Source organism: Paramacrobiotus metropolitanus, unplaced genomic scaffold (genome assembly GCF_019649055.1).
Source record: "Paramacrobiotus metropolitanus isolate TYO unplaced genomic scaffold, Prichtersi_v1.0 Parri_scaffold0000128, whole genome shotgun sequence".
Classification (NCBI taxonomy): domain Eukaryota; kingdom Metazoa; phylum Tardigrada; class Eutardigrada; order Parachela; family Macrobiotidae; genus Paramacrobiotus; species Paramacrobiotus metropolitanus.
The window spans coordinates 248,934-261,135 of NW_026570348.1; the positions used below are offsets into that span (position 1 = coordinate 248,934).

General features: G+C 41.8%; 2 protein-coding genes across 3 annotated transcripts; one reads left to right on the forward strand and one right to left on the reverse strand.

Moving 5' to 3' along the window:
• Positions 1–1,745: 1,745 nt before the first annotated feature.
• Positions 1,746–7,345, forward strand: LOC129598729 (phospholipid-transporting ATPase ID-like). Its single transcript, XM_055496762.1, has 18 exons — positions 1,746–1,968; positions 2,055–2,113; positions 2,215–2,328; positions 2,396–2,494; positions 2,563–2,768; positions 2,827–2,975; positions 3,089–3,270; positions 3,335–3,531; positions 3,598–3,754; positions 3,819–4,745; positions 4,826–4,969; positions 5,035–5,105; positions 5,229–5,341; positions 5,412–5,635; positions 5,703–5,875; positions 5,945–6,085; positions 6,157–6,368; positions 6,615–7,345. Exons 1-16 carry the CDS (start codon positions 1,926–1,928, stop codon positions 6,063–6,065), a joined length of 2,979 nt encoding a protein of 992 aa, XP_055352737.1. The 5' UTR covers positions 1,746–1,925; the 3' UTR covers positions 6,066–6,085; positions 6,157–6,368; positions 6,615–7,345.
• Positions 7,059–11,891, reverse strand: LOC129598730 (uncharacterized). 2 transcript variants are annotated; one of them, XM_055496763.1, is made up of 9 exons: positions 11,377–11,891; positions 10,664–10,747; positions 10,388–10,495; positions 10,233–10,274; positions 9,356–9,411; positions 8,394–8,472; positions 8,185–8,313; positions 7,985–8,062; positions 7,059–7,369 (listed from the first exon to the last, which is right to left on the reverse strand). In XM_055496763.1, exons 1-9 carry the CDS (start codon positions 11,629–11,631, stop codon positions 7,178–7,180), a joined length of 1,023 nt encoding a protein of 340 aa, XP_055352738.1. In that variant the 5' UTR covers positions 11,632–11,891; the 3' UTR covers positions 7,059–7,177. The 2 variants fall into 2 exon arrangements, with proteins under 2 accessions (XP_055352738.1, XP_055352739.1); XM_055496764.1 differs by lacking the exon at positions 10,388–10,495 and having other exon boundaries at positions 11,377–11,889.
• Positions 11,892–12,202: the final 311 nt, after the last annotated feature.

Sequence of the window (12,202 nt, forward strand, 5' to 3'; positions counted from 1 at the left end):
AATGTTCCATTACTTAATAAAGTGGATCACTATGAGTATGTGCAGAAGCGGCTAGCTGATTATAAAATTAAGTATATAAATCGAAAAAAAATTCAAGTGCATTCACTACAACTATCTACTTTATCATGGACGACAGTCTGAAATTACCATATAAGAACTTTGTTGTTGCAGATTGACAAATTTGCTGCACTCTACTTTTTGTTTACTGAATGATCCATTGCTGAAAATTTTAACCGTTGGTATACAAATTTCGATTCGTGAATGCCGCCAAGTGGCCGCCGTGGCCGTGTGATGTTTGAGAATTTATGTTAGATTACAGTTTCGCATTGAAAGGCATAAATTGAGCAAAAGCGTAGACTGAAGATGAACTCAGTCATTCATCAGTCACCTGTAAACTGTAATCGATTACCATGCACGTACAGGGAATAAGAACTCCGCTGTTCTGCAGAAACCATTTATTAACGCTGCAACCAGCATGTGCTTTAGCACATTTTGTGAACATTTTCTCAGTGCATAATGTTTTCATTGCTGTAAACAGCAAAATGTCTTTAATTTTATTTACCTGGGCAATTACATGAGCATAACGTACCGCAAACACGGCGTTCTGCGGATTAAGGCGGCACAATTGTGTTCGTTTTCACGCTTTAGGTTCTTAAGGGCATCATTTAGGCGAGGGTAACTTAGCAACCCACATGTGCCATCGCCCATCGGTATGAATACAAACAAAGCAAGCCGTATACAGTACTTACTAAGAAATAGGGCTGGGAACAGGACGGCTAGATTGCCCTGAACCTGTAATTTTTCAATTTTTCCCTCCCTGAACCTGTCCTGTCCCTGAAACTCACCGTGCTGAATTACCTGAACCTGTCCTGAGCCTGAAACTATTCACCCTGAGCCTGACCTGAAATCCTGAGCCTGTTTAAGTTAAATAAGTTAAATTGTAGTTGTATAATTTTTTCCGTATCGGCACATTTCAAAAGCGATATGTAGCCAGTAGCGAAACGAGCTAAGCTCGCATTTCTTAGAGTAGCGTAATAAGGTAGCGAGTTTTTATGCGCTTTTTAGCGCGTGATGCACTTCTTGGGGCCATCACCCGCAGTTGTCAACTTACGGGCGCCAGGTTTCCCTTTCGAAACTTTGTGAAATTTCGATAACCTTAATTTTCTTAAAAAAATTCAGGTTCCTGCAGGACTAAGGTACGCCCTGTCCCTGAACTTTCAGGGAGTTCAACTGCCCTGAACCTGAACCTGAGCCAAATTTCAGGTCAGCATTTTACCCTGAAACTGTCCTGCAGGGACAGGATCCTGCAGGTTCAGGACAGGATCCCTGCCCTGCGCCCAGCTCTACTAAGAAACAGGGTTGGAATAAGTTTTTTGCATGCACCAAACCATGCCATAAAAATTAATTATCAAGGGAAATATACCACGTTCTGAACGTAAAAAAATCAGTTAATTGTCTGCAAAATGTAGTCACTAAAAGATTTTCATCACAAAACCACAAATCAAATGCTCCTACGCATTGCACTTCTGTTTACAAGCAGCAGAGAAAAGGTTGTGCACCTAGAGAAAGACTGTGCACAGGCAGTCGAAAGGCAAAAACGTCCGGTAAAAGCATATGCTATGCCGTCTACATACAATATGTGTACGCAAGTGCTGCATAGTCAACATTGTACAACAACATCAACACGAACATTAAATCAACGTCAACATCAACATTAAATCAACTGAATTGTCAACATCAAATTTTCACAGCTGCCCGTACGAACTGACTAGCACAATTCATTTCAACGAATTTTATGAACGCGGTATAAACCACATTACTATCCCCAATCTTGCTAATTTTCACAGCCCCGGGTGCACTGATTGGCATTAAGTCAGTTAATCATTCATTGTAATTCAAGTGCATGTTTGTTAGAGTTTAGAGCAATGGTTTTGTTGTCTTGCCGAAAAGGAGACGCAACTCCCAAAGGTCAATCAGCTAAATCTGCTTTACCAATGTTTACAGCGTAAAGTGTAGCCCTAGTAATTTTAGCATTAACGGCTGTTTTCCAACAGAAACGGAGCGGCGAGTTGCCATTAACGATCCCGAAAAGAATATCCAATACAACTATGCGGTACTTTCATTATTCACGGTTTTCATGCCAAACAAGTCCCGTAGATAGATGTCATTGGTTCGCTTCGTCGAGTACTGAAGGAACTTTTTTATGTTTTACAGAATAACCATATTAAAACATCAAAGTACAACTTCGTGACATTTCTTCCCAGAAACCTCCTGGAGCAATTTCAGCGTTTGGCCAACTTCTACTTTCTCATTCTGCTGGTACTCCAGGTTGGTGCACTGCAGCCGCCAGAAACATATGCTTTGTCCTAAAAGACTTTCCAGCTATATTTTCTAGCTAATTCCGCAAATCTCTTCCTTAACGCCCTTCACGACCTTTGTGCCGCTGGTGATTGTTCTGGGATTAACGGCCCTCAAAGACGCCATGGATGATATTGTACGTTGACCTTTGACGCTTTCAAATTTAGTGTTAAATCAAAACAAATTTTTGTTTTCTTCTTTCAGCAACGGCACCGCAGCGATAATCTGGTGAATGGCCGGCAAGCATTCCTCCTCCGCAATGGAAATTTAATCGCGGAGCGCTGGGATCAGATTGTCGTCGGGGATATCATTCGAATGGAAGACGATCAGTTTGTCCCTGCCGATCTGCTATTGCTGTCATCCAGCGAACCCAATGGACTGTGCTATGTCGAGACAGCCGAGTTAGACGGGTAACGCGGTGACCTTTGTATTACTGATAAATCATCCCCTTGACGAATTTCTTATTAGGGAAACCAATCTTAAGGCGAGACAGTCACTGCCAGAAACCAGCCGGCTAAAAGATAACCTGGAAGCGTTAGGGGAGTTTCGTGCGGAGATCCTTAGCGAACCGCCCAACATTAACCTTAACCGCTTTACGGGGAAGATTACCATTAAAGGTTTGTCTTTTGACTGACTGCGCTTAGCAGCCAGCATTTTGCCGTATTAACGCTAAGTGCTAGGTCAGTTACTATATTGTAGTACTTTACGAATATCGGTATGTCTTTTTTAGAGGTTTCGTATCCTTTGACGAATAACCAAATCTTACTGCGCGGCTGTATATTGCGCAATACAGCCTGGTGTTTTGGTGTGGTGCTGTTCGCCGGCCAGGACACCAAACTCATGCAGAACAGCGGCCAGACGAAATTTAAACGGACCCATATTGACTATCAGCTGAATTACATAATTATTGGTGTACGTTACTGTTTTCCAATAAACTAGACGATCCATAAAAATTTAAAGAGGTTGTATTATGCAGATTATGGTATTTTTACTGGCCATGTGTACATTCTGCGCTGTGGCGTGCTCCATATGGGAGCGCCGGACGGGATCCAAATTCCAGTCGGTTCAGCCATGGGAGGCGTTTGCCGAAAGCGAAACGCCAATTGCGGTGCTGGTCTTCTTTTCCTACATCATTTTGCTGAACACGGTTGTGCCGATTTCACTTTATGTGAGGCGCGTGACCTTTTGTGCTACATCTCCTTGTGGTCGTGCATATAACGCTGTGTAATAATTTTACAGCGTGGAGATTATTCGCTTCGCGCACAGCTTCTGGATCGACTGCGACCGCCAGATGGCATACAAGGATGTCAGCGCTAAAGCCAGAACAACATCGTTGAATGAAGAGCTCGGACAGATTAACTACATTTTCAGTGATAAAACCGGCACGTTAACGCAAGTACGTTGAACGGTTTACGCTGAAATAATGGAATGCAAACTCCGACATGTTGTACGCTTTATAGAACATCATGACCTTTAACAAATGCTCCATCAACGGTCGCCGCTACGGCGACTGCACGGATGACAACGGTGATCCCAACCATCACTGCGATTTCTCCAGTAATCCGTACGCGGATGGGACCTTTCGGTTTCCCGATGACCGACTGCTGATCCTGGTGGAGAATAACGATAAAGACTGCGACCTGTTCTTTTCTGTTTTGGCTACTTGCCACACGGTGATGCCGGAGGAACGTGACGGCCGTTTAACGTACCAGGCACAGTCGCCAGATGAAGGCGCACTGGTGGATGCGGCCCGGCATTTTGGATATGTTTTCCTTCATCGCACGCCTAATTCCATTCGGATTAAACGGAAAGAGCGCATCGTCGACTATGAACTTCTGCATATTCTCGATTTCAATAACGTCCGCAAACGAATGTCGGTCATATTGCGACTAAACGGGAAAATCGTATTATTTTGCAAGGGCGCCGATTCCATCATTATGGATTTGTTAGCCGCCACCACCCAGACCACAACGTTAAAGAGCATTACAAACGAGCATCTGGAGTTCTTCGCTTCAGATGGATTACGTACGCTGTGTTTAGCATGGAAAGAAGTGCCGGCGTCTGTTTACACAGAGTGGAGTGCCAGGTATGCGGAAGCGTCGGTGACCTTAGAAAAGCGTGAAGAGCAGATGGATGCCGTGGCCGCGGGGATTGAGAGAGACCTGGTTCTGGTCGGTGCCACGGCTATTGAGGATAAACTCCAGGACGGCGTACCGGATGCCATTCAGAGTCTGGCGCAAGCCGATATCAAGATCTGGGTTCTTACCGGGGATAAACTGGAGACCGCCATCAATATCGGCTATTCCTGCCGGTTGTTGACAGAAGCGTTGGAAGACGTGTTTATCATTGACGCGGACGATGTCACAGGTGTCAGAGAACAACTGAATGTACTGATAATCGCTTTTTCTCCTAATATCCCGGAACTGCAGTAATACGGTTGTGCAACTACTTACTTCTGTGATTACAGCGTGCTCTTAAACGGCTCCATGAGGCTGTCGTACAAGACGCTGTGGTTGATGGCGATTTCGACCCGAACGTGAAGTTCGTCAGTGGTCACCAGGTTCTAAGCGGAGAAACCGATTATGCGACCGTTATACAAGGCCCTAGTTTAGTACGCCGGGTTAAGCTCTGCTTCTTTGATTAATTTGTGTGGATGACAGTGAGATTTGATTCCAGGTTTACGCACTTGATCCGGAACTTGAAGAGCTATTTGTTCAAGTATCCTGTGCCAGTAAAGCAGTCATCTGGTGAGACTTTCGCAATTAAATGTTATATTCAAATGATCTACTAAATCAATTGTTTAGCAGTTGATATTCTTATATTGTACTTGTCTGCTCAGGTTTATTTGTCTTAACTATGTGTTGTGACAGTTGCAGAGTAACACCGCTTCAAAAAGCTTTGGTTGTGGAGCTGATCAAAAAGTATAAGAACGCTATAACGTTGGCGATTGGAGACGGCGCTAACGATGTTAGCATGATAAAAGGTCCGAGATATTTTGTAGCGACTTCGTCATAGATTCAGCGCGGTATATAGTTATGCGTTTCCTCAATCAGCTGCCCATATTGGAGTTGGAATCAGCGGTCAGGAAGGCATGCAGGCCGTTTTAGCCAGCGACTTCGCCATTGGCCAGTTCCGTTTTCTGAAGCGCTTACTGCTGGTGCACGGTCGTTGGTCGTACTACAGAATGTCCAAGTTTTTATCCTACTTCTTCTACAAGAATTTCGCCTTTACGTTGTGCCAGATGTGGTATTCTTTTTACTGTGGATTCACTGCTCAGGTAGGTCGTTTGACATTTATGCTACGTTCTGTATTTCATTAACGACCTTTATCTTTTATACTGATAGACGGTGTACGACCCATTATTTGTGACCGTCTATAATCTGTTTTATACGTCACTGCCCATTCTGGCGCTTGGAGTATTTGATCAAGATGTTAACGACAACAATTCATTGGAGTTTCCAAAACTCTATTCACCCGGCCAGAGAAACCTGTTTTTCAATAAGCGTGAATTTTTAAGGTAAGCAGGTACTGTTAAAATTTAAAAATAAAAAAAACCTGAAGCGTTTTTTAAAATTTGGTCATGTAGACTTCATGCTACGGCATCGTTACCGCGGTTGTTGTGCACTTCTTCGCGTACTACGCCTGTGTCTGGACGGATGACCTCGATGGGTTGCAAGCGTTCGGCACAGTTATGTCGACCGTACTGATTCTTGCAGTTACCATACAGGTATGCATCTTAACATTAGTTTTCTATGTGTTTGTTTCCGGTACGGTATCACCTATAATGATGTGATACAGGTGGCACTGGATACGGCATACTGGACATTCTTCAACTTCCTAACGATAAGCGGCAGTGTGCTGTTTTATTTCGCCCTAACCCACTTTGCGCATAGTGCACTGTTATCGCAGCCGTATCTGGGCACGGAGAATGCGGTACATACGAATCCCGTGTTGTATTTCCTTATTCCGTTAACGTTGGCTGTTTTATTTGTGCCCATCGTTGGCTACCGGTAAGTGATTTTATTGCGTCTTGCCGTAGATCCAGGTAGTTTTTAGTATCTCATCAGAGCTTACTGTACCTATCTGGAGAGTCGCGAAATGTATGTACCTACTTATATTTTTCAATCATTTTATAGGTTGGAAACGGTTTTATAATTAATCCCTGAGTCTTTAAAAAAATAAAATACGTATACGTAATTTAAGAATCGCAAGAAACCAGAAGTGGTTTTTTTATTTTACAAACACGGGTTTCGCAGGTTCGTTTGGAACGATACAAAACCGAACTTATCGGTACGCGTGCGACTGCGGCAGAAAAATGATAAAGTGGTGACCTTTGTGCCGGCAGCTACTGTCAAGAAGAAGTCGAGCACCGCTGTTTTGCGGCGAAAAACCTTGCGACGCAGCAGTTACGCCTTCTCCCATGCTTCCGGTTTCGGTGACCTTATTGTCAGAGGTACAATTATGGAAGATAAGAAAGAACTGGACCCTGTTTACAGTATCGATTTGCCACGGTAGCATACGTTGCTCGCGCCATCCAAATGTGCAAATAAAGCCAGAAATGTTCATCCTGGTTTTTTTTCATAAATGTTCTTACTGTTTTCCTCTACAGAGTGACTATCCGCGAAATATGCAAACACTAATCAAAGATGAAAAGTAATCCTACGTAGCTCTACCGGGTCTACCCTAAGTAAGTACCGGTGTGTAAGAAAATCTTTCTTGTCGTCAAAAATTTGTCCGTTAATAAAAAACTCATTGTGAGATACAAGGAGAGGGAGTAATACAATCAACTATACATTTATGTTAACCGTCTTAAACTGAATCACATAAACAGCCTTCGCACAGGATTTAATTGCTGATCCCGTGGTGGCAAGGTAACTCCGGGCAGACTGAAGGGCGCTTTAGGACACAGCACACTGTCGTCAAAATCGCTGACGATGGCGGCTTTTCGCAGCAGTTGATCCATGAACTGTCCTTCCATTGACAGATCCTCTGCCCCGTGTTTGGCTCTCGTCTAAACATTAGTAAAAGCAAAATTCCCATGATTATCAAAACAGCTTTTTAGAGTTTCAAGAAAATTAATGGCAATAGTAGTACTGTAGTGAGGTTTTAATTAATCAGTAAGTAATCAAGCTGATACTGGCACCGCTAATTAGCTGAAATTATTAAATCTATGCTTTATTTTGCAAGATTATTTTTTTGTGCATAATCGACCGAAGCGCAGTGTAGGTCTTCTGTTTTTAAGGACAATACTTCCATTACAAATAATTTTTGTCCGTTACGCCCAGTAAAGAAAAAGAATTCCACGTGTATGTAAGATACATAACTCAGGCAAACGAAAGTTGTTGTCTGCCAGTGCATGCCAACGTGCATTTTTCCTAGTTATTTTCAGTATTTTAATTTTACAAGATTATTTCATAGAAGTATGATTTAAAATGTTAAAACAGTAATCATAAAACTAATTTTATATTATCAAAAAAACTGGTACCGTTCATTTATCGAATGAAATATTAAGTTTGGCATAATGATGCTATTCGAGTATTTACGTAATTTATTGTTGGTTTAAATGCGCATTTTTATCACTATGAGCAATTAAGCTCAAATGGTTACATGCTTTTCATACTCGTACTTGAATAAATTGCATGGCGGCTTGTTCGTCGACACTTCCCATTAGTAACTTGCATCCCCATGCCAGCAGCGCATAAGGCTATAGGGAATAAAAAGCAATCTTCAAACACCGGCACAATCTGCTCATTTTTAATCCGGAGCTACGAGTAGACAAATGCACCCTTGTCCCATATCGGCGAGTGCTTGCGTCAACATTCTTACCGTTTCTTTGGAGAGTTTATTGTAGGGCGTAATGATATGTCGCCGGATGCATCCCGTAACAATTGACCGCAATTTCTCCACTTGCACCGGATCAGCGCACGGATGGTACAGCATAACGATGGTGCCGTGCTGGAAGTAATTTGCAAAAAGGTCGTTTACAAGAACTCCGGCATATATAACCGAACGGTGCAGCGACATTAATAACGTACTTCCATGTTATGCAGCCAACGTTGAACCGGTAAATACAGGTATTCACCGTATACCGCCCAGGATGGCCGATGATCGCCGCTGTAAAATGAAAAAAAAACGTTATACAGATATCGCACGTCGGTTTTAAGTCATATATCTGATGCAAAACGCTGCAGTATAAATTAACCTGTTCACGTATTTGCTGCAGAAACAACCAGTAATTTTTCTGATGCAATATGCAATAATGTACACATGTTTGGTGTTCCCAAATTCTGCCCCTCTTGGACTAAAGATAATTGAACCGTGAGCACGTACCAGTACTATATTATATCTGTACACTATATTTCTTAATGGACAGTAATAGAAAAGCAATAATTAATCCAAACCTTAAAGCTAAGGTGTATTTTTTTAATTTTTATCTTATTATAGCAATATTATGTCTAGTATCCTGTGAAAAATTTTGCCTGCTGACTCTTGTATTCTGTTCAAAAGACGAAAAGACTTCTGGAAAACACTCGAGCGGTAAGCTGATTAAGTTTTAAGGCGTGGGCAATTTTTAATTACGCTGACTTAAGTAATACCGATCAACCGTCGAAAACAATCTTATTATTCTGGGAAAGCTCCAGTTTATGGAGTGAGTTATCCGGGAGCGGCTGCCGGTGCACATTCAACGTAAATATTGTTATTCTGAGCACGATCACGAAGCCGGTATACCGCTAGACAATTTCCGGTTTCGGCAGGAATTATGGAAAAACAGACTGTACTTGTATAGCGCGACCCATGGGCTTTTTATATGCAATTAATATAAAGCATCAATTTTGATTGGACTAATTCATTGATCCCGTTAGATACTGCACAAAATTCTCCTTTTCTAAATTGTTTTTGATCGAGAGATCAATGACACACGATTTTGCTACGGCGTAGGCACAGCTGCGCATTTCCGCATATAAAAATCATTTACTTATATAAAAAAATTGCGTACCTGGTAGGTGGGTTTTGGGTGTATTTGATCTTGTCTTTCATGCAGAAATGGATCGCCTGTAACAAAAAATGCACATCAAATTACTAGCGGTATAGCACGCACCAATGGTTAGTTTTTCCGATGCACTGGGCAGAGTGATTGTTTTTTATTGCTGCAGGCGAGATTCAATTCTGATTTCGATTAATGGCTTAACGGTTGATCCAAACAAAGTTAATGTTGCCAGCGTTTGCTTTTTTGTAAAAAAAAGCGATATTATAATTTGACTACGAGTACAGTAAGTAGGCATTCATTCTAAAAAACCGACCTTGACGGCACCAGAAGGACGCCCAAGGGCACAAAAGTATCTCGGGCTAATTTATGGATGATTTATAAATTTTATTCTAATTCATATTTGCAAAGACTGGATATTTTATTTTGCAACCTGGCATTGATTTAATTAACGCATGTACTGCAGAAGAACTGGTTTTACTGTCATCTGCATACAGTATGTTTATGTACGACAGTAAATATATACTGCATACAGTATATATGTACGACGAATATTTAAATACTTTCAACATTAAATAAGGCGCTGTATTAAAAATACTGTATAGTTAAATATTTATTTGATATTAATTAAAAAATAAAAATAATTTAGCAACATTTGCTTACGTAAAAAGATTTTACTTTGGCTGTTTTATTTAAGAAAAAAGTAAGCATTTTTCCGAGAATAATTACCGGCTAATAATTAGCGAACGACTAAAGTAAATAAACCGTATATCAATCAACGATCACTGCACAACGATCGACATCTCAAGTGCTAACGTGCGTCCGACCACAATTTGACTGGTCAACCACAATCACACCGAACTTGACCTCACAATACCGGCATCTGTACCTGCTTTGGAAACGTCGCTTCACACCATAAGCGATTGTCGGGCTAGAAGAAAAAAAAACCACACGTTACAGACAATTCTTTACGAATGTCAATTACCTAACAAACAAAATAACAGTTATTTTCTACAGTTTTTTAGCAAAAAAAGCAGCACCTACGTAGCCGTAATAAAAAGCCGGCAGCGGATGGAAGCGCGGCAGCCAGCGAGCATGTCCAGTGTAGTGTGTAGCCAAGCGGTCATAATAATAACCGGCGCCAAGCTGCAGCTGTATATGACAAAACCACACACGCATGCCAAAGCATCACAGAAGCAAAAACAAGCAAGCGAGCATAATACAGCGGTTTGTTATGCTTGGCGGAAAATAGATGTTACTCGGTATTTGTATGCAAAATATTATTGTGGCCAGCCTAATAATTGCAAGACGGGGAGTTACCGCGGTGTTGGCCGGCGTGGGCCATTGTGGTCCGGGACAGGTGTAGTCGTCTTTGGATCCATCCCAATCCACGGTTAAATTCGTCTACAAAAAGGTGCTCTTACGAAACCGACAAACAATGTTTCTTTACAACTGCGTATGGTCTAGGAATGCTAATCAGCTACAGTAAATAGCTACAGTAAAATCAAGTATAATTAATTATAAAAGCTAAAGAAAAATTTATTTTTGTAATACGGTTTAGTAGGCGATCGTTTATCGTTAGATACGCAATAGATGGGTAACGTGCAACGATGCAAGTGCAACGATGCATATGCAAGTAGTATAGTACCTTCCATTCCTTATTAAGCTCGCCACTGCTTTACGCTATCATCTTTAACGCTCGCATATTTTATTGCCGTGACCGAATTTCAAACGTACAGACTTTTATTGCAACCTCGACAGCCAAATAATGCCAGCCAGCCGCAGATAATAAAAATAAGAAAAATCCACAACAGTTATGCGTAATCCAGCAGCGTCAGTAACCAAAAAATACATTGCATAATTCACGACAAGGGCAATTAAATTTGTTCGAAATTAAATTTTGATTAATATTTCTTTTTAATTATATTTTGCTACAATTATACTATGATGTAACACATTTTTATTATAAACTATTTTTATGCTAAATTCTACATTGAAAAAAATTGCTGTAAAACATTACAGAAATTCGATACCTTTCCATCGTCGCAGGTGGGTATGCGGCCCGCGCGCACCCGATCGGGCGTGATGGGATCATTGGGATCACCGGCATCCGTGCCCATCGATGTCCCGTGCATATTGTGCATGGCCACTTCCTCCGCCGTGGGCATGGAGGCAATAATGAATTTCTGAGCGCAGCATGGTCCCAGACTCAGAGCCGTGAGGAGAAATATTACAGACGTCGCAGGAACCGCCATCCTCCGCAGCTGTTGCATCGCTCGCCACACCATGACAACAATCCGATGTAAACAATTCACATAGCCGTAACGTCAGAATTATGCCAGCAACGGCATTCGCGTGTACAATGTACTGTTCGTTAGCATCAACTGTACTCGTTAGCAAGAAAAAAGTCGTTCAGACGGGGAAAATGTTTACCGGTCGTTCCAATCTTCGCACGTCTCGAGACGGAAAGAAAGTGTGCATGTGAATACGCCGGTAAGAAAAGAATGATACTGTACCTGCAGGCAAGCCGCAAGGTTTCGAATTGATTTAGGAATCGTACGATACTGCACTAGTTGCAGTGACTTCCGTTCGCGGTACGTTGCGGCCAAACCGGAACCGGTACGGCACGTAGATACGGCAAAGTAAGTACGGTGTGTACAGCTGTATATACAGCTTACCGGTTTGATATCCGGTAGCCGTTGCACAACAAATACAATCATGTAGAACTGTAATACAACTTACATAAATATACCTTACTGCAGACTTCCTATAGATCAGTAAGCCGCAACTCAAGCAGAAACCGAAAGAATAAAAATCATACTCGTTTTGATACTTGGTTTGCCGAATCAAAAATCGATA